Source organism: Salvia splendens, chromosome 5 (assembly GCF_004379255.2).
Source record: "Salvia splendens isolate huo1 chromosome 5, SspV2, whole genome shotgun sequence".
Taxonomy (NCBI): Eukaryota; Viridiplantae; Streptophyta; class Magnoliopsida; order Lamiales; family Lamiaceae; genus Salvia; species Salvia splendens.
This window is the reverse complement of record NC_056036.1, coordinates 17,690,213-17,711,405: the sequence shown is the minus strand read 5'-3', so window position 1 is coordinate 17,711,405 and position 21,193 is coordinate 17,690,213. Positions and strand designations below refer to the sequence as shown.

The 21,193-nt window shown below is 41.6% G+C and overlaps 2 protein-coding genes and 1 non-coding gene across 3 annotated transcripts; 1 reads left to right on the top strand and 2 right to left on the bottom strand.

Moving 5' to 3' along the window:
- Positions 1-739: 739 nt before the first annotated feature.
- On the top strand, positions 740-3,654 carry LOC121803058 (nuclear transcription factor Y subunit C-1-like). Its single transcript, XM_042202770.1, has 2 exons — positions 740-1,449; positions 3,443-3,654. The coding sequence occupies exon 1, from the start codon at positions 845-847 to the stop codon at positions 1,445-1,447; it is 603 nt and encodes a 200-aa protein (XP_042058704.1). The 5' UTR covers positions 740-844; the 3' UTR covers positions 1,448-1,449; positions 3,443-3,654.
- A 547-nt stretch (positions 3,655-4,201) lies between these two features.
- TRNAI-AAU lies at positions 4,202-4,275 on the bottom strand. Its single transcript has one exon. It is a non-coding gene; the product is annotated as a tRNA-Ile (tRNA).
- Positions 4,276-5,166: 891 nt separating this feature from the next.
- On the bottom strand, positions 5,167-7,406 carry LOC121805375 (acetolactate synthase 2, chloroplastic-like). The gene has a single exon (XM_042205192.1). It carries the CDS (start codon positions 7,362-7,364, stop codon positions 5,403-5,405), a length of 1,962 nt encoding a protein of 653 aa, XP_042061126.1. The 5' UTR covers positions 7,365-7,406; the 3' UTR covers positions 5,167-5,402.
- Between the last annotated feature and the right edge of the window lie 13,787 nt (positions 7,407-21,193).

The window sequence follows — 21,193 nt, the reverse complement described above, 5'->3', positions numbered from 1 at the left end:
TTTAAAATTTCAAAATTAACAAGAAAACAATTTTTAAAGTTCATCTCTTCCCATATTTTCAGATTAAAAGTACAACTCACAATACCTGTTATCTTAAAAATTTTTTAAATATCAAGAAGATCTTAGTGAATTATTATCTTCCATTCTTGCTAACTATGCATCTAGATTGATTTAGTTTGTGAATTGTATTGATGATCCCTATAACATTCTTGACTTGATCTTTGACGTTGAAATCAGTCTTATTTTTACTCTTTTTGATAATAAACCTGATATTTAAATAATTTATTTTATTCATATTTTATTGTAAAATTAATATATAAAAATATGAATATAAATACACTAATTTTTTTCAACCAATTTTTTACTACATTTATTAAAACTTGTAGCAAGCCACGATATTAATTAAAGAGAGACGCAAAAAGTACAACTGAGTATAAATCCACAAGGGCATCCCAGTAAACTCCCGCCAATCATACTCATAGATAAGATATAAACCATTGGCTCACATTTTTTTCTATTTTTATTGCAAAAAAACAAAAGTAAATAATTAAAATATTGGTACTAAAGAATCTAATCTAACAAATTTTTAATAATATCGCAATGCATAACCTGACAAAAATCGAATTTAAATATACTATATGAAAGAATACCAAAAAAAACCCTATCCCCACTCCCTTTGAATCGTAATCATTGTACCATTCGCATCAGGAAATGTACATCTACCTGGACGAAGGAAATTACTCCCATTCCCCATTTATTAAACTTCCCTTGGCCCTTTCCATTATTAAATCCAATTAAAAAAAGAAGAAAAGTAGAAGAAGAAATTCCCAATCTGAAAGAGTAAATGGAAAACAACCCGCAGCAGAGCGGCGTGCCGGCGGCGGGGTACCCGTCGCAGGCGCCGTACCAGCACCTCCTACAGCAGCAGCAGCAGCAATTGCAGATGTTCTGGTCGTACCAGCGGCAGGAGATCGAGGGGGTGAACGATTTCAAAAACCACCAGCTGCCCTTGGCGCGGATCAAAAAAATCATGAAGGCCGACGAGGACGTCCGCATGATCTCCGCGGAGGCGCCGATCCTCTTCGCCAAGGCCTGCGAGCTCTTCATCCTCGAGCTCACCATCCGCTCCTGGCTCCACGCCGAGGAGAACAAGCGCCGCACCCTCCAGAAGAACGACATCGCCGCCGCCATCACGCGCACCGACATCTTCGACTTCCTCGTCGACATTGTTCCCAGGGACGAGATTAAGGATGACTCCGCCGCGCTCGTTGCCTCCCCTGCTGGAGTCACCGGTGTGCCCTACTTCTATCCGCCGATGGGGCAGCCCGTCGATCCCGCGGTCTACGCGCAGCCGCCGTCCCAGGCGTGGCAGTCGGTGTGGCAGACGGCGCCTGAGGATGGCTCGTACGGGAGTGGTGGTGGTGCCAGCGGAAACCTCGACGGTTGAGGGTAATTTGCTCTATTTTACCAAGTTTTTATGTAGATCTGGTGATTCTGATTCAATCGGTTTTACTTCCTGGTGTTAAGGTCAAATTTGGTCATTTCTTTACCTTAATTTGATTTCTGTATGCTAGTTTTATGGAGTATGTGAATAATTTACTAATGGAGATTTCACATGCGCCTTTGAAATTTACTAATGGAGAATTCACTGCTTTCCTGAATTCGTTTCCTAAAATTATTCACTCATTCTGATTTCTGAGCGTTCTGCGGAAAACAATATTAAACATAAATGCATAAGATGATCAACATTACTAATGGAGATGAAACATGTTGGCCTTTCAATTGTTTAACATCCATATCTTAGAGGGTTTTGTATACTCGTGTCATCTCCTTAAGTAGGCTAACTTTTGTTAGTTGGACTTGGTTGGTAAGTTTTCTCGAGTAGTTGCGAATGAAGTCTTAAGCAGGTCCTTAAGCTGTTGCAAAATCCAGACACAACTTATCAGGGTTGCAGAATTGTTATGACTTCTGTTATGCTCTGTTTTTAAAGCTTCCATTTTGCTTGCTTCAATGCCATCCTGATGCGATTATTATTCAATTTTTGAATTTTTTATATGGATTTCTACATGTTGCTGTATGTGCAGCTACTCTGTAAACATTCTTTGATTGTATGGAGTTGGTGTTCTCCATAAAACATTGAAAATTATCAGTGGCTCGTAGGTCATGAACTTTCATTACATATATACATTGACCAGCCTATTTAGGCTAATTTAGTGACAAGCAAGACAGCTTAGGAACTTAAATACTTCTAAATTGGAAGCTATTAGCCATAGACTTGCAAGAAATTATGTATATTGGTTTGATAGAAACTGTTTCCTTGAACTTTGAAGCACATACTAGTCTCTAAATGTCCACATTATTTCACATTTCCCCATAAATATCTTGTTGTTCACTAAGCTTATGCATTGCTATGTGTACTGTAGCTTCCTGAATCAAAATTATCCATTTGATGTTATTAATATTTACATGATCCAACTGTCATTCAAGAGGCTTCTGGTGAACTTCCTCTTTTCCGTAGGTGTGTTTCTCTCATTCCTGGATGCCTAGGCATTATGGAATCAATTTCTTCATGCAAAACTCTTAACTGTCTCACAGCTTTGTCTGCATATAATTTAGTTCTTTTGCATGTATTATATCCATGCCTTCATTCCTCATTCAGTTTTTCACTCTCCACCCATGCTATGTTTCAATTTTCAGAGTAGCGTTATACAAAGTGTGCTGTCTCAGTCACCTTTCTCTATCTGTATGCTGTAATCCATTTGCATTGCATGATAAATCTGAAAGATATACTAGAAGAATGAACCCGATGGAAAGCTAAGCAATAATGTCTGTTGGTAGTTTTCCTGAACCATCTTTGTAATCAGATTCCTGGTTTTCCCTATTTGCATAGGCAGGCTACCGCCTTCTTTGTGTCTTCCTTTAAATTAATCATATTCATTTGAAGAAACTAAATGTGATGTATCATTATGTGGGGATAAGAAACATAAAGGTGTTGCGATCGGTAATTGATTTGTTTCCGTAGTAAATGGAAATCATTTTTGATCTAAAATTTCCCAATAGTGATTGGAGAATTTTTTATCAGGAACTGATACTCACATAGAAGAAGGATGTGGGTGGATCGACCTTACATAGTAAACATGAGTTATAAAACATGCAATTTTTTTTGGCACCGTTTGCTGTTCCAGAAACTTGTACAATAGAATTATTTTGTTCTATTCTTTTATTGACTGGTTGTTATGATAGACATAAGGCACCCTCATCACTAAGAATCCGATAGTTTATTGTGTTCGCGTGATTGTTGTTGCTTGCTTTAAATTAGAAGGTTTGCAAATATCTACTACTCTGGTAGAGTAGTGTTAGTGTAGCCTATTAACCATATCAAAGTTGTTTTCTTTACTCGTATTTTTCTCGACATTAATGATGGTGCTCTTGTTTCATGCAGTTGAAACAAGTGATGTTGAAGTGGTGAAGTCAGGAATATGATTTTCATCTATGATTGGGGCTTGAATTCTTGGTGAGGATAAGGTGAAAGAAGATGTATTGTTGGTTTTAGGAATTTGTATAAAACTTGATATCTTGCCTACTAATGCCATCAAAAAGCATGTGCAGAATGTTTCCCGTGATTTTCATCAATACACTGAGCTGATTCTTAAATCCCGTGCCGAAAAAAAACGCCTCAAGTAATGTGGGACGGAGGGAGTATCTTGTTTCATCTCCACTCCACCCACTATTTTTAATTTATACAACAAGTATTAATTCAACATCAAACTGAACCAAAAGTTTGGCAAAATTACAAAAGTTATTCTCCTTTTAATTTTAAATACACTTTGTCAAGTTAACATATTGACCGAAATTAGTGCATTTGTTTTAGAAAATTTGATGTTTTGGATTGATGATTTAATTTTCCATCACATTGGGGCTTTATTTCCATCACATTGGGGCTATTGATTGTGAATTGTCATACACTCATACACCATTCAATAGAATTGTATCCTTATGAAATTAACTAACACATTACAATAAAAGGAACGAAATCTAGAAATTTTACACTATATAGGCGTCTAGCTAATAGGAATGATCAACTATTAAATTAAGACTATGGAAGACAGGCTTATTATAAACATGTAATGGAAAAGTGCAAAAAATAAAATTATACTACTAATAATTGCAAAAGAAATGAAAATTGAAATTTAAAAATATTTGGCCCATGCAGGTTTCGAACCTGCGACCTTCGCGTTATTAGCACGACGCTCTAACCAACTGAGCTAATAGGCCATCTTGTTATGATGTTTAATGGTTAGTTTTATATAACTTTATTTTTTCCTTGTTTATTGATTGCCAACCACGTTTAATTCCAAATTCAAATTACTCTGAACAAGCATTTATATAAATAACATTTTTTCTTTAAACTAGCACAAGATATTTCTTCATTTATTTTAGGCTCAAAAGAACCTAAAAGTTGTCCTACATCGATTTACATTTTATTTATATTTATATTCTAAAAATTCAATGCAGATATGAAATGCCAATTTTAGTTTCCCTTTAAACCGATCCCAACTTGATGAAAAATAGTATAGTAATAGATATTTTTATTCTTAAAACCAACAACTTAGCTCCGAATCTAGACTAATAGCAAATGTTTTTTACACTAAATTGATCTAATTATAATTTATTTCATATTTTCAGATAAAAAAATATCGAAGATACAATAAATGTTTTTTTAGGTTTAACTGTTTAAGATTTAAGTAGCTTAGGTATGTAGTTAATGAAATAGTAAGAAAACAGTATAAATAGAATCTGAATTACAATTATTTAATTAACATATTTATAATGAATTAATGCATGATTCATTTGTAAAACCGCAAAAAGAGATATGGAAGAAAAAAGAGAACTATATTGATAATTTCGAAACTGAGCACTATTTAAAAGAGGAAAGAGGTAACACTCAATAAAATTTAAAATAGACTAAAACTCAAAATTAGTCCCCTTGTATTAATCTAGAAAAAAATACATTCAAGATTGATCGCTTCTAATCCCAAACAACATGTATTGGTCCAATTTTCACGGTTCCGTCTAATAAAATGCATTTTTCACCGAATTAGTAGCAACTTAAAAGGCTACTTAAAAGAGGACATGAGCGTGACCATAATGTAGAGGAGTACCATATAACTAAACTTTTGATTCATTTCACCATACATAATAAAAACAATCAATCCATGCACTAAAATCTTACATACATAAATAGCATTATTAGTTAATACACCCTAGATCAAAAGTACATTTATCATCAAATTCCTCAATAACAGATGATTTTCAACCTCTCCAATCACCTAAATACAAAAAACAGTGACAACAGAAACAAGCAATACCTCTTCCTGCTTGATAGCATATCCTCATCTACCTCAATATTTAGTTCTTCCGTCGCCTTCAGTGATCACATCTTTAAAAGCACCGCCGCTGGGAATCATAGGCAGCACGTGCTCTTGATGCGGGACAATCACATCCAACAAGTACGGGCCGGGGGTGTCCAGCATCTTCTGCAACGCCGCCCTCAGATCTTCCTTCCTAGTCACCCGGGCTGCTGGTATGTCGCACGCCTCTGCAAACTTGAGCATGTTGGGGAATATCTGCGACTCATCCGAAGGGTTTCCCAGATAAGTGTGAGCGCGGTTGGCCTTATAGAAACGGTCTTCCCATTGGACCACCATGCCCAGGTGCTGGTTATTCAACAGCATTATCTTGATCGGAAGGTTCTCCACTCTTATCGTGGCCAACTCTTGAACATTCATCATGAAACTCCCATCGCCATCAATGTCCACCACGACAGCATCAGGCCTCGCAACAGCAGCTCCAATGGCTGCAGGAAGACCAAACCCCATAGCGCCAAGACCAGCCGAGGTCAGCCACTGCCTCGGCCTATTGTACTTGTAGAACTGCGCAGCCCACATTTGGTGCTGCCCCACGCCAGTGCTAATGATAGCATTCCCCCCTGTCAACTCGTCAAGCATCTGAATCGCGTATTGAGGGGGAATTGCATCTCCAAACGTCTTAAAACTCAAGGGGTATTTGATCCTCTGCTCCTTCAACTCATCCCTCCAGCCTGAAAAGTCGAGGCTAACACCACCACCGTGCATTTTATCCTCAAGTATCGAATTCAACCCCTCAAGAGCCAGCTTGATATCTGCACAAATCGACACATGAGGCTGCTTGTTCTTCCCAATCTCAGCCGAGTCAATATCAATGTGAACAATCTTCGCCCGGCTAGCAAACGCCTCGAGCTTACCAGTCACACGGTCATCAAACCTAACCCCAAACGCAAGCAACAAATCACTCTTGTCCACTGAATAATTCGCGTATACAGTGCCGTGCATCCCCAGCATTTGCAAGGCGAAATCCTCATCAGAACCAGGATACGAACCGAGCCCCATCAAGGTGCTTGCAACCGGAATTCCAGTAAGCTCGACGAATTTCCTCAGCTCCTCACTCGAATTCAAACAACCCCCTCCTACATAAAGCACCGGCTTCTTCGATTCGGATAATAACCTAACAATCTGCTCCAACAACATCTGGCAAGGGGGTTTAGGCAATCTAGACAAATAACCACTCAATCGCATTGGCTGATTCCAATTCGGAACCACCATCTGCTGCTGAATATCTTTAGGAACATCGATCAGAACAGGGCCGGGCCTACCGGATCGGGCTATAAAGAAGGCCTCTTTCACAATTCTAGGAATATCATCAACATCCAATACAAGGTAATTATGCTTCGTAATTGACCTAGTTACCTCGACAATTGGGGTTTCCTGAAAGGCATCGGTCCCAATCATGCGGCGGGGGACTTGGCCGGTGATGGCGACCATCGGGACGCTGTCGAGGAGGGCGTCGGCGAGGCCGGAGACGAGATTGGTGGCGCCGGGGCCGGAGGTGGCGATGCAGACGCCGGGGAAGCCGGAGGCGCGGGCGTAGCCCTCGGCGGCGAAGACGCCGCCCTGCTCGTGGCGGGGGAGGACGTTGCGGATGATGTCGGAGCGCGTGAGGGCCTGGTGGATCTCCATGGAGGCGCCGCCGGGGTAGGCGAAGACGTCGGTGACGCCCTCGCGCTCCAGGGCCTCGACGAGGACGTCGCTGCCCTTTCGCGGCTCGTCGGGGGCGAATCGGGAGAGGAAGGGGGGATCCTGAGGTTGGGTGTTGGGTTTGGGGGAAAATAGGACGTTCGAGATTTGAAGGTGGCGGCGGCGGAGGGGGGAGTGGGCGGGGTGGTGGGGGGATGGGAGAGTGAATCGTGCGATGAGGTTGGGTTTGGGTAGGAGTGAGGTGTTGTTGGTGATTGCTGGGGAGGCGGAGGTGGAAGCGGCGGCCGCCATTGTCGACGGTGTAAAGAGAGGGCGGCGTAGGGTTAAGCTTAAAATTATGAGGAACAGAAAAGAAGGCAACTCTTATTAAAACTGAAGAGAGTATCTGAAATGACGAAAATAACCTTGCTGATGGCTTTCAATTCCATAATTTCTGGCTGCTACTAATCAATCTCAACTTGCATACATTATGTACCACTACTGTCGGTCTAAAACTAGAAAATATCACCTGTTCCACTAATCTCAATTCATTCCTGCTCCACACTTACGACAAAATAAAATGAATCTACTATCACTTATTAAAATTGCTCATATTTATAGGATTATTTTATTTTACTGTGAGTGTGGAGTATGAATGGATTAGGATTAGTGGAGTAGGTGATCCTTACCGATCTAAAACGTTGTAAATTTTAATTTTGATAAAATAATTCCAACTAGTATAAATGTATTATTCATATATATGGAGAATTACGTTAGTGCATTAGCAGTTGGCATGCATAAAATACTTCCACATTAATCAAAATTCACCATTAACATTAAAGATATGGTTGGCATGCTGCATCTCATACTACACACATAAGGATGAGTAATGGACTCCATCATCACTTATAATTTTTGTGTTTAGTAAGAGATGTTATAGGTGATCTTCTTCGTCGATATGACAACTTTATTTATAAACTTGAAATATCCACTAGTCAGTTACATATATAAATAAATCTCAATAGGCTTGGTTGAGTAACTACCTCCATCTCATGCTATTTGTATTTTTTTCGGTAAATTATAAATTATTTAACTATTTTTATTTTAAATAAAAATTAGATTATTTAATTAAAATATTATAGTTAATTAAATATTTATATATTAAATGTCTGCTTACTACATTTAAAATACTAGTAATTTAATTACACTAATTACTTATCATTAATTTACGATAAAAAAAATTGTGCGAATACTACAGTTTAGTCCATGAATAGTGTCTCAAGTGAAGACCATTGTAACGCTCAAACCCGACTCAGAAAATACGGTTAAGGCCATCGTCATTCCTCCACTTAGTATTTTAAATTTTAATTGCCTAACAAAACACTTCACAAAAGGGAAAAAAACAAACTTACTTTAACATAATTAAGTCATATGTACTTAATTAGTGACACTATAAGTTATATGAATAATAATGTATTAATAACTCACACACAACTCCACATGTAACCGAAAAGCGTAACTGAATGCTTAAATGTTAAGAAAATATATGTAATGATTTAGGCTCTTATAATAAAAGGCATTAAATCAAAACACATGGAGTGTTTAAATTTCATAACAGAAATAGGAACCAAGCCATCCATAGAAGGTACAGAATGAAAGATTGACCATCCATAAAGTTCTTACACAATGGAGGCCAAGTCTTCCATAAAATAGGATCGGAGAATTCATGATACAACACAACCATTGTACCATGCCACATAATCCCAAGGTTATAATAATTCATCATCTAAACAAACAAGTGTGATGAAAATATTATGAACACATACTTTCCATTCCACACTTTCATCCACTAATTATAAATTTGAACTCAAGTAATTATATCAATAACGTCAATCATCCACAACTTTCCATGATCATAAATAAACAAGAACTTCCATGATTTGCATTATTTAAAGAGAGCATCAATAGTGATGTCGATAATATGAAGATATTCTCTACATGGGTGAACTTGTGCTGAGTTGCTATATACCTGTCATTAACCGATTACGAAGATTCGAGAATCCCTTTGCCCTTGATGGAATGAGAAGCTCTTCCACTGCAATTTACTTCTTCAGCTCCAAACACATATAATAGTAATAACACAAATAAATTAGTAGCAATTACTCAAAAATCAAATTTCTCCAATGTGTCGAGTAACTTAAAATGAAAGCCCAAAAAAAGAGTAATTTAGCAATCATTTACATCTATGAATTATTCTCTTGTGTGGATGAGAGAGAAACTTAGAGAAAACAAGTTTGAGGCAAAAATCCCCAAAACAACAAACCAACAGTTTAAGTCATTCAAAACTATCAACTATTGGGAAAACAATAAATCAATTCTATGATAAATTCTGAGTCCAAAATATATATTTATAGGATTTTGTTATACTCGCTTTAGGCTTAGTGGGCACAAATACAATTGAAACCCGCTTTACTATCGAGACACGTTATACTCAAACAAGAAACACACATACTAGTTATGTTCAAACCTAAGTTTCAAATATATATTTATAGGATTTTAGGAAAACATCTACTATCTATAAAAAAACTCAAAATTCAGAAAAAATAAAAAATTCACGAAAGTTCAAGTATTTATAGACAATATACCCTTCTTGTATAAAAACAATGTTGTTTTAATGATAACTATTTTTGTCGCACTGGAATTTTTGATAATCAAATTATATTCAATTTGGAGAAAATTTAATTTTGGATAATAATAATAATAATATAAAATAGTCAAAGTTAATACTTATATTCAAAATAAATTTAGAGAAAAAACATGAAATATTAAAGTTCTCTTATTTATAGTCAAATACTCTAATAAATGTATTGCTACTCTATATAAATATAACGTCTTCTTGTATAGTAAGATTATGGGATCATCAATGTTTTAAAATTGGAATGGAGTGGGATTTAATTGGTTGGGTCGCAACCAACGAAATGTTCGGTCCCATTTTATCATAAAAATTTTCTGAAACACGATGATTAGTGCCAAAGTCTTAGCATTAAGCCTATCCAATTTCGACCCGAAAATGTGATGATACAGGGCGAACACACTCAAGCCTAAAACTAGTTATATGTGCACTTTCCTTCGTTACATAAAAATATGTGCACTTTCTATTTTCATTCGTCCCATAAAAATATAGCATATCTATTTATAGAGAGTTATCTCAATTTATTACCCCTATACATCAACTTAGTTACAACTTATACCATCAATAAATACTAATATTAATGTGGATCTTACTATCCAATAACACTACTTTAACTACATTTCTCCTCCTCTCTCTTACTTACAAATTTTGTTTTAATTCTCGTGTCATATCATATGCCCATATTTTGATGGAATAGAGGGAGTGTGATTTGATTAGTAGCATGAATGGGGCTTGGATGTGTTATGATTATAATTGTTGCAGACCTAAACGAGGGGAGGGTGGCACTCCAAATAAAGATGGATCGTACTCGTAGAAGTTGGTCTATCCGTGAAGAGGAAGTGCTGCTAGGTGCCTTCAATGGCCTAGATGGAAAGTAGATAACGATTTCCGTGGCGACTACCTATTTCGTATTTTGGAGGCGTTGAAGCGTGAATTCCTTCGTGCTGACTTGAAGATAAGCTTTCATATCACATCCAAGATTTCCCAACGGAAAAAAACTATGGCTCTCTCTCTGGAATCCTCGGACGAAGCGGTGTAGGCTTCAACCTGACTAATGACTTCAAGATTGACTGTGACAACGAGCAATGGGAACAAATCATTACGGTATGTATCTTGATGGTTATTTGAATGCTACTCCCTCTGTTCCATAGTAGTGGAGTCATTTTGCCATTTTGGTACGTTCCATAATAGTGGAATCATTTCTCTTTTTAGTAAAAGTCAACACATTTCTTATCACTTACTTTACTCTCTCTTACTTTATTCTCTCTTCATTTCTCTACCTTTTTCATTTCCTACTTTATTCTTCATTTACTTAACACAATTTTTCTTAATCTTCGTGCTGAAAAAAATGCCCCCACTACTATAAAACGGAGGGAGTGTGTTTTTTCGTTGAATTTATACCATGAACAGTAAATACTCAGTTGATCAAATTACATTGTTTACTATTACGGTGTCAGGCGGATAAGAACGTTCGCAACATGCGATTCAAGTCATAGCTTATGTGGGATGCATGGAAGGAGACCTTTGGATCTTTGGAAAAGATTGTGTTGTAGGAACTACTGCCATGGACCTGCTTGAAATATTTAAAGAAGTTTGCTCACATGCTATCACAAACCTCAAAGTGGAGGTAGTGAGTATGTTGCAAGTACTGATGCACCTTCTGGTGCCAATCCTCAAAATAACAAGAGCTCTCCTCAAGGCCTGGATCAAAGTGCAAGTGACAGTGATCACGAAACTCGGTCAGCTAAGAAAAAGAACAAGAAGCGTAAGACCGTCGATAGGTCTGATATCCTTCTAGAGATGCTTGCTAAAAATGATGAGGACATTAACTCAAGGCTTGATAAGTTGACGAATATGATCGGCTACGAATTTGATGTTAGCAAATCAAGGAATTAAGTTTTTGCAATTCTCGCAAATATACAAGGCGTCACTCTTGGGTAGCAGCTCGATGTCGCTGGGATAATTCTTGAGAAGGTGCAACGCTTGGACTTGTTCATGTGTCTTCCTGAAGCTTTTCGTCATACGTACGTGGTGCGTATGTTGGAGAAGCACACTTGATCAAGGATTTAGGTGATGATCTACTAGGTTATTTTGCGTGACAAGAATATGTACTCATAATGGTATTTTTCTTTTGGTGTGTAAGCCTAAAACTATTTGGTGTATAGGAATCTGTAATCCTCCAACTCTTTTGCCTCTGCAGATGTATGTTTTGCTTTTGGTATGTAAGCCTAAAACATTGGCATTCAAGTTTCTTTGGAGTTGATGTAAATTATAGACTCAAAGTCTTGGTATGTGTTGATCTCCATGCTGCTCTTAACCAGATCAATTAGTTTGGCAACATGTTGCATATATCTATTATCTATATTCTAATCCAACATGTACAAGCACATTTGCTCTGCATTTAGCAGCTTCTATAACCTGAAAAATAATGATGAACTTGCAGAGAGTTGATCACATGATAAGAACACTTGTACAGTCAAATATTACACTTCAGGTTTCATATGCACATTGGGACTTCCATACTTTGTTATGAGACATCTTATTTATAGTTTATTAGATTTTCCACATGCATCATTCAAGCACATTGAAGTTCTCCCAAATAATTAAAGACTTGTCTAGTCACATACCATTCTCATATTCATTTACATTGAACAGCATAATAGACCACTAAAGGATATTGTATACTAGCATATCATAGATTAAACATAACTGCTCTCACTCAACTACCCCTCGATGCTCAGTTATTTCGTTAACTCAAGGCACAATCAGACTCTGAAAAAAAAAATATTGTAGTACCACTACCTGTTTGCAATGTGCAATAATGGTGCAGAGAGGCTTCTCCACCAAAACATGTGGGGGTTTGGGGTGGTTTATAATATCCATCAAGATTTCATAGTGAGTTTTGTTTGGGGTTGTGATACGGAGGTCATCCCTGCTCTAGTGGGTGACAAGCCGACGGAGGAGGCCGAAGCCCGGCAACCGGCAGAGGAGCCGAGAACGGGGAGGGATGGCGGAGGAGTTCGCGACGACGGCATTCGAGAAAATAGCGAGAGAAGTGCCAATGATGACCCAGCGACCTCGAAGACAGCCGAAGCCGATAGCCCGGTATGGGGACTTCTTCTCGCGATGAAGAAGCAGAGGACGAGGGTGCCTTAGTTAGTTAAATTATTTCCTTAGTATTAGTAATAGTTTTTTGGATATTGTTATTTAGTTTTGGACGTTCTTTTCATTATTAATTGAGTCGGGCCCAATAAGCCCCTTTCCGGGTTTTCTTGGTGATTCTTTCCCGGATCGCAAAAGAGAGTCGAATCATCTTGGGTCCTTAGATATAAAAGAGAGTTATGTGAGAATTTGTCATTAAGAAATAACATAATATTTTCCCTACTTCCTTGTTCGTTAAGTTTTCCGCAACCCTACATCGGAGCTGTTCTCAAGGCAAACTTGGGACGTCTGCTTTTGTTATCGCCTTCGTCGACTCCGCGTCGCCGATCACATCACGTTGAGGGGAACCTCCTTAACAACTGGTGCTCTCATTGTTGTTCTCATGTCTGATTCAAGTTCGTTCGAAGGGCGCACGGAGCCCTTGTGTTCTATGCCCGTGGTTACCGATCCAGTACTAGCCCCAGTCGACGAGTCGCCTGGCCTTGATCCGATTAAGGTTATGTTTGAGCACATGTTGGCAGGGATGGCAAGGTTGGAATCGCGGATGGACGAGTATGATCGTCTCCCGTCGGCGCGCCGCACGCAACGTCCGGATCCAGACCCGCCTTACAGTCGGCCGTTCAGTGGGGGTGTCCCTACCGTTTAATCCTCCGTCATCCGCGATAGTGGTGTCTACACCAGCCCTACCGGCGGCGGCTGGCTCTTCGAGCCGTTTTGAAGGGTTTCGGCCGAACCCTAATTTTGCGCCGGGGGCGATGCGCCATGACTGTGCCCAGCCGCAGAGATCCGCGTGGGACCTACCACCCACATCTTGGTTCCAACAGTCGTCGTGGGAGACTCCGGGGCCGCAACGGCCACAGCATCCGTCCGCGTGGGACTTCCCGCTTGCAACGTGGGCACCCCCACCGTGGGACCCTTGGGGGAACCGGTTTCCAGATTTTCAGGCCCCCGGCAGCCGGCCGCAGTGGGAGCCCTCGGGTCATCGGCCGCAGTCCGCGGAGAAGCCTCCGGGGGTGTCGATGAAGCCACCTCGGTTTGATGGATCGAACGTGGCAAGTTGGATCGCGAGGATTCAATTCTATTTCGACCACTGTGCCCTTCCGGATGATCAGCGCTTACACTATGCGGTGATGCTGTTCGAGCCTCCCGTAGCGGAGTGGGTTTTTAATTATAGGGAAGGGAACCCGACGGCGAGGTGGGGTGATTTTTTGGAGGACGTCCGCCGTCGTTTCGATCCCAAGTGCTTTGTGGATCATTTTGGGGTGTTAGCAAAGCTTTTCCAAACCGGCTTGGTAGCCGACTATAACTCCGAGTTTGATGGTATGCTAAACCGGGTTCGGGGGGTTCCTGAGCGTCGGTTGGTGACGTTGTACGTCGAGGGTTTAACGCAGCCAGTTCGCAACCAAGTCAAATTTCAGTACCCGCCCTCGGTGGCAGCCGCCATGGCTTTAGCAGTTGAATTCGATGCAGCGATCGAAAGGCCACCTGCCCAGCAGCCTCGTGGGGGACAGCAACCCCAGCAGCTCCAACTGGGGTCCAGTCACCAGCAACAGACCCAGGCGCCGGCAGCACCGCCTAACCGCACGGGTCCTCAACGGGGCAGCGACTACGCCGGCATCCCGGTCAACCAATTGAGTGCAGCGGAGAAGGCTGACCGGACAAAAAAGGGGCTTTGTTGGTATTGTCCCGAGAAGTGGGTGCCCGGGCACGTATGTAATAAGACCTTCTTGGCATATATGGGCGTAGAGGTCGACGAGCCGGAGGAGTTGGAGGGTGACCAGCCGCATGAGGAGCTAATGTGCACTGATTTGTCGCACATATATGCACTGGGAGGCCGTCCGAGCCCGAATTCCTTGTTTCTTGAGGGCCGGATTGAGGCAGAGGCGGTACAGGTGCTGGTGGATACGGGCAGTTCTCATGATTTCCTACATCCGCGGGTAGCCGAAAAACTGAAGTTGCCTCTGACAGCGATACGACCCTTTCGGGTTTATGTCGGCAATGGAGCTTCATTGATCTGCTTCTTCGCGAGTGTAGCGACGCAGCTCTCGATTCAGCAGGAGTCCTTTGTGGTGACTCTGCATATTTTACCGATTCACGGTCTCGATGTGGTGTTGGGCATGGAGTGGCTGCGTTCCTTGCGTCGGGTTACAAATGATTTTGTGGACGGTACAATAGAATTCCTGCGAGGAGGTGTGCCGGTGTGCCTCAAGGTGGCACCCGCTGATCCGCGGGAGCTGTCGTTTCGGGCAGCCTCGATACTATTGTTGCGGGGTTCCGATGCCCGTGCTTACGAGCTGATTCAGGTATCGCCGGGCGCCATTGGTGCGGATGATAAGGCAACATTTCTGGCCGACCTGCCACAACCGGTTTTGGCGGTTCTGGAGGCTAACCATTCGGTCTTCCGCGTGCCGACGGGTATGCCGCCGGCGCGGCCATTTGATCACAGGATACATCTGCTGCCTAACGCGAAACCTGTGAATGTGCGCCCCTATCGATATCCTTATTTTCAGAAATCAGAAATCGAGCGCCAAGTAAAGGAGATGCTAGACGCGGGAATTATGAGGAGAAGCCACAGTCCGTTTTCGTCGCCAGTGCTGCTGATCCGAAAAAAAGATGGATCGTTTCGTTTCTGTATTGATTACAGGGCTTTGAATGCGGCCACGGTGCCCGATCACTTCCCCATCCCGACGACGGATGAGCTATTTGACGAGTTGGGGGCCGCTCGGGTGTTTACTAAATTGGACCTTAGAGCCGGGTACCACCAGATTCGAATGCACTCGGAAGACGTGTTCAAGACGGCTTTTCGCACTCATGATGGCCATTTTGAATTTTTAGTGATGCCGTTCGGGTTGACCAATGCGCCATCAACATTCCAGGCTGCGATGAACGACATTTTCCGGCCTCTACTCCGCCACTCCGTCATTGTGTTCTTCGATGACATTCTGATTTACAGTCAATCCTTGGAGAGCCACGCTACTCATTTACAGGAGGTTTTATCCATCCTTGCTTCGCATTGTTTCTTTGTTAAATTGTCGAAGTGCTCTTTTTGTTGCTCTACAGTGGATTACTTGGGTCATATATTGGGAGACGGGACCCTGCGAGCGGACCCGGAAAAGATCAGGGCCATGGAGGCCTGGCCGATTCCCACTACAGTCAAGTAGTTGCGGGGATTTTTGGGACTCACGGGGTATTATAGACGCTTTATCGCGGGGTATGCGGCCGTCGCGGCTCCGTTAACAAAGTTATTGAAGAAGGACGGGTTTGAGTGGTCCACCCAAGCGGGGGAGAGTTTTGTCGCTTTGAAGGCGGCTATGACCTCAGCGCCGGTTCTGCGGTAACCGGACTTCTCCAGGACATTCTACTTGGAGACCGACGCATCTGAATTTGGGGTGGGGGCGGTTTTGCTCCAGGATGGGCACCCTATAGCGTTTTTCAGCAAGAAGCTGGGTCCGCGACGGCGGGTGACGTCGACCTATCATAAGGAACTTTATGCGATCGTCGAGGCGTTGCAGAAATGGAGGCAGTACTTGTTGGGTCGGGAGTTTGTCATCCGGAGTGATCAGAAAAGCTTGAAGGAGTTACTGCAGCAAGTGATACAGACGCCGGATCAACAACTGTATGTCCGTAAGTTGATGGGGTATAAGTTTCGGATCGAGTACAAAACCGGAGCGTCGAATAAGGTGGCGGATGCGCTGTCACGACGGGATATGGAGGTCGATGAGGGGGACACCCGGTTGATGGCCGCTGTGAGCCATCCGATCCCGGATATCATGGAAATATTGCACGAGGAAAATAGGACCTTGGGGGAGTTGTTGGAGTTGCATACTGCCGTGGGGAAAGGGACGGCTAGCCCACGTTTTTCGGTGGTGGATGGCTTGCTTTATTTTGACAGACGCGTGGTGGTCGCGACGGCGTCCGTGGCGAAGGAGGCGCTTTTGTATGAGCACCATAGTACCCCGTTAGCCGGTCATCCGGGAGTCGACCCCACCTTTCGACGCCTAGCAGCGTTCTTCTTTTGGCGACGGATGCGCAAGGACGTTAAGCGCTACGTCGAGGCGTGTTTCGTGTGTCAGACGACCAAGTATTCGACCCAGAAACCGGCGGGTCTTTTGCAGTCTCTACCCATCCCGACGCAAGTATGGGAAGATGTTTCAATGGACTTCATCACTTGTTTACCGCAGTCTCGGGGCTATACCACGATTTTAGTGGCAGTGGATCGGCTTTCAAAGTATGCCCACTTTGCCCCGCTCCCGGCGAAGTTTAATGCTTGGCGGGTCGCCAATCTCTTTATCGACACGGTCGTCAAACATCACGGCTTTCCAAAGACGCTCGTGTCCGACAGAGATCCAATATTTTTGAGCGAGGTGTGGGGGCACATGTTGAGGTTGAGTGGTACAAAGCAGCATTTCACTACCGCCTACCATCCTCAGTCGGACGGCCAGACGGAGGTGAGGAATCGAGGCCTGGAGCAGTACTTGAGGTCTTTTGTAGCTGACCGGCCGGCGAAGTGGGCTAATTTTTTGCCATGGGCGGAGTTAGCATTAAACTGCTTCTACCATGAAGGCTTGGGGACATCGCCTTTCCACGCATTGTACGGGCGTGAGCCACCTGCGTTGATAGCAGCCCCGCCATCGGCCGCGACACCGCCGGTTGTGGCGCGATATACGGCAGCGGGGGGATTTAATTGTGGAGCTGCGTCGGAATTTGGAGCGAGCTCAGCAGAGAATGCAGTCCGCGGCGAACAAGCATCGCCGGCACGTGGAGTTTGCCGTGGGGGACAGGGTGCTGTTGAGATTGCAGCAATATCGCCAGCATTCAGTGGCTCGACCGGTCTCGGCAAAACTGGCTCGACGTTTTTACGGGCCGTTTGAAGTCCTTGAACGCATTGGACAGGTGGCGTATCGACTAAAGTTACCGGAGGGGAGTCGGATCCACAATGTGTTCCACGTTAGCCTGCTGCGACCTTTTGTGGCTGGGGCGGGAAGCGAGACACCGAAATTCCCGGTGGTGTTCGCGAGGGGTCACCCCATCGCGCGTCCAACGAAGTTGATAGAGAGGAGGCAGGTTCTTAGCGGCGGGGCTGTCCGAGCAGAGGGGTTACTGCAGTGGAGCGACGATGGAGGGGCGGCGCCCACTTGGGAGCCGATGCCGGTGATTGAGAAGCATTTTCCGTATCTCCTTGAGGACAAGGAGGTTTCCAACGACGGGGGAGTTGATACGGAGGTCATCCATGCTCTAGTGGGTGACAAGCCGACGGAGGAGGCCGAAGCCCGGCAACCGGCAGAGGAGCCGAGAACGGGGGGGATGGCGGAGGAGTTCGCGACGACGGCATTCGAGGAAGTAGCGAGATAAGTGCCAATGATGACCCAGCGACCTCGAAGACAGCCGAAGCCGATAGCCCGGTATGGGGACTTCGTCTCGCGATGAAGAAGCAGAGGACGAGGGTGCCTTAGTTAGTTAAATTATTTCCATAGTATTAGTAATAGTTTTTTGGATATTGTTATTTAGTTTTGGACGTTCTTTTCATTATTAATTGAGTCGGGCCCAATAAGCCCCTTTCCGGGTTTTCTTGGTGATTCTTTCCCGGATCGCAAAAGAGAGTCGAATCATCTAGGGTCCTTAGATATAAAAGGGAGTTATGTGAGGATTTGTCATTAAGAAATAACATAATATTTTCCCTACTTCCTTGATCGTTAAGTTTTCCGCAACCCTACATCGGAGCTGTTCTCAAGGCAAGCTTGGGACGTCCGCTTTTGTTATCGCCTTCGTCGACTCTGCGTCGCCGATCACATCACGTTGAGGGGAACCCCCTTAACAGGTTGATACAATCACTACATCACACACTCCATAGTCCAACAGCTCCTTGTAACAACAAAATACTTTCAGAATAACTATCAATATAGAATCTAAACACTCAAACAAAATAATCTAACAAAATATATACCAAATTCTCTTTTGCCGTACCAATGAAAAAGTAACTCAAAAAGTAAATAACTCGCATTTCATCGATCAATTTAACCAAAATGAAAAAAATTAAGAGCAAAATATATTCAGAAAGCTACTTCAAGATTGATTGAAAATTAATCTACCGGATTTCATGGCAGAGTAGGGCGGAGAGTGGCGACGAGGGGACTACCGACGGGGACGACGAGGGTACTGGCGGCGGGGAATCCAAGGAGTGAGACAGCGGTTTTTTTTAACTATGTAATTTTTTTTAATAATTATATATATTTTTTTTGTACTATGCATGTTTTTTTTAAATAAAGTGGTTGCAATTTCTCCGTATTTGTGTCGAAATTTTAATTCCGTAAATTGTTTAATTTGGTGAATTTGTAATTTTTTATTATTGTGGGAAGTCCGTCGGGATGTCCTTGGGGATGACGTGACAGTGCAGTGGGAAGTTCTTATGACGTGACAGTGCAATGAGAAGTTTTTATGACGTGACATGAGGTGTTTTTGGGATGTCCGCGGGGATGTCCGCCGGGATATCCGTACCACGGTGGATGCTCTTATACTACTTCTTTTCGGACAAGAATGTTATTGTGAAACCAGTGGCGGACTTACATGGGGTGCATGGGAGCAGATCCTCTGCTGTGGTACAAATCACAGCACCAAGTGCCGTGCATAAAACGCTGAAGATAACAAATGAAACGCAGCACTAATTCATTTTGTTCAAACACCACTACCTCCTTGGGCCCCACCTCACCGATCCATTCTCATTTCTCTCCACAAAATATATAAGTAGTGGAGTAATGTATTTATAAAGCTGATTCCAACATATTTATTCATTAATTAAAAATAAATTTGCATTATTAATATTTATAGCAAAATTTTAGTCATCAGTTATCAACAATGAATTTGCAATATTAATATTTATAGCAGAGAGTGAAATATAATATTTAAATATATTTATATAAAATTGATTCAATGTTTTTGTCATAGATTACTAAAAATGAATTAGTGGTAATAATCATAGTTATAGTCTTATAGGAATGGGTGTAATTGTGAAAAAAAACTAAATATTATTGGATGTAATTGGGATAAAAACTAAATACTATTGTAATATGTAAAATTATTTAATCATAAAGGAATCATTATTATAAAGAAATTTTCTTCACCGGGAAAATCGATATTTGATATACATATTTAGTCCCAATCAAAATCAGCTTTATTGAAATCAACTTAAAAATATTATTACTAGAAATATTGATAATGTAAATAATTTTTAACAATTAATCACAAAAATATTAGATTAGCTTTATATATTACTACTAATATATTTTGTGGGAGAGAATGGATCGGTAGGTGGGGCCCAGGGAGGTAGTGGTGTTTGAACAAAATGAATTAGTGCTGCGTTTCATTTGTTATCTTCGGCGTTTTATACACAGCACTTGGTGCTGTGATTTGTAGCAGACCAGAGGATCTGCTCCCGGGGTGCATTGGTGTTACACCATTTAGCCCAGTTGGTTTCCAAGTTCGGTATATATCCTTGCGGATTAGTGATCGACTCCCAGCGCTGAAGTAGGCAACCTTTTCTCATTTCTATTGTTCACAATTTGTTGATTTTCAATCCTTTACATTAGTGCATTTTGTGAACTTTCAATTTTTTTTAAAAAATAACTTAATACTAATAACTTTGTTTATATTGTTTCACATTACCAATTTTATAAGATAACTTTTGTTATTTTCTTAATTGAAATTTTTTTTATCATACTAAAAACTTTGTTTATATTATTTCACATTACCAATTTTATAAGCTAACTTTTGTTATTTTCTTATCTATGTATTCTTTATAATCTAAGAATAAAAAATAGAAATTATTTAGCCCATAAAAATTATATGTATCATAAGTACTCCCTAAATTTGATTTTAAAATTGTGTTTTTATTAAAAAAAGTTATTTTTCAATTATTTCGACACCGTCATTATTAGTGTACGTATCTTTAATTTATATTGCTCATTTTCAAATTACTTATTTCTCACTATCAACACTTTTATCGGCTCTATATTATTCATGTCGGAATTTGTCGTTGTTGACATTAAAAATATGCAGCAATTGTTGACAGTAGTTTGGACTCCCAGTATAAAAATCCTGCGTCCGCCATTGTGTGAAACCTTACTGTAAGACACGTCTCATTCACTTTTAACACGTACCTCCTTGCATGTAGTAACTCTCTTCGTTTGAAACACGTAGGTAGCAAGTGCATTATTGATCAACACGTAGGTGATAAAGTCTTCAATATGTACTTCATTTCGCAGGGTATTTGCATGATGTTTTTGGTCCATTC

Coding starts and splice junctions, on each gene's coding strand:
- LOC121803058 (XM_042202770.1), top strand. CDS start 845: ATGGAAAACAACCCGCAGCAGAGCGGCGTGCCGGCGGCGGGGTACCCG.
- LOC121805375 (XM_042205192.1), bottom strand. CDS start 7,364: ATGGCGGCCGCCGCTTCCACCTCCGCCTCCCCAGCAATCACCAACAAC.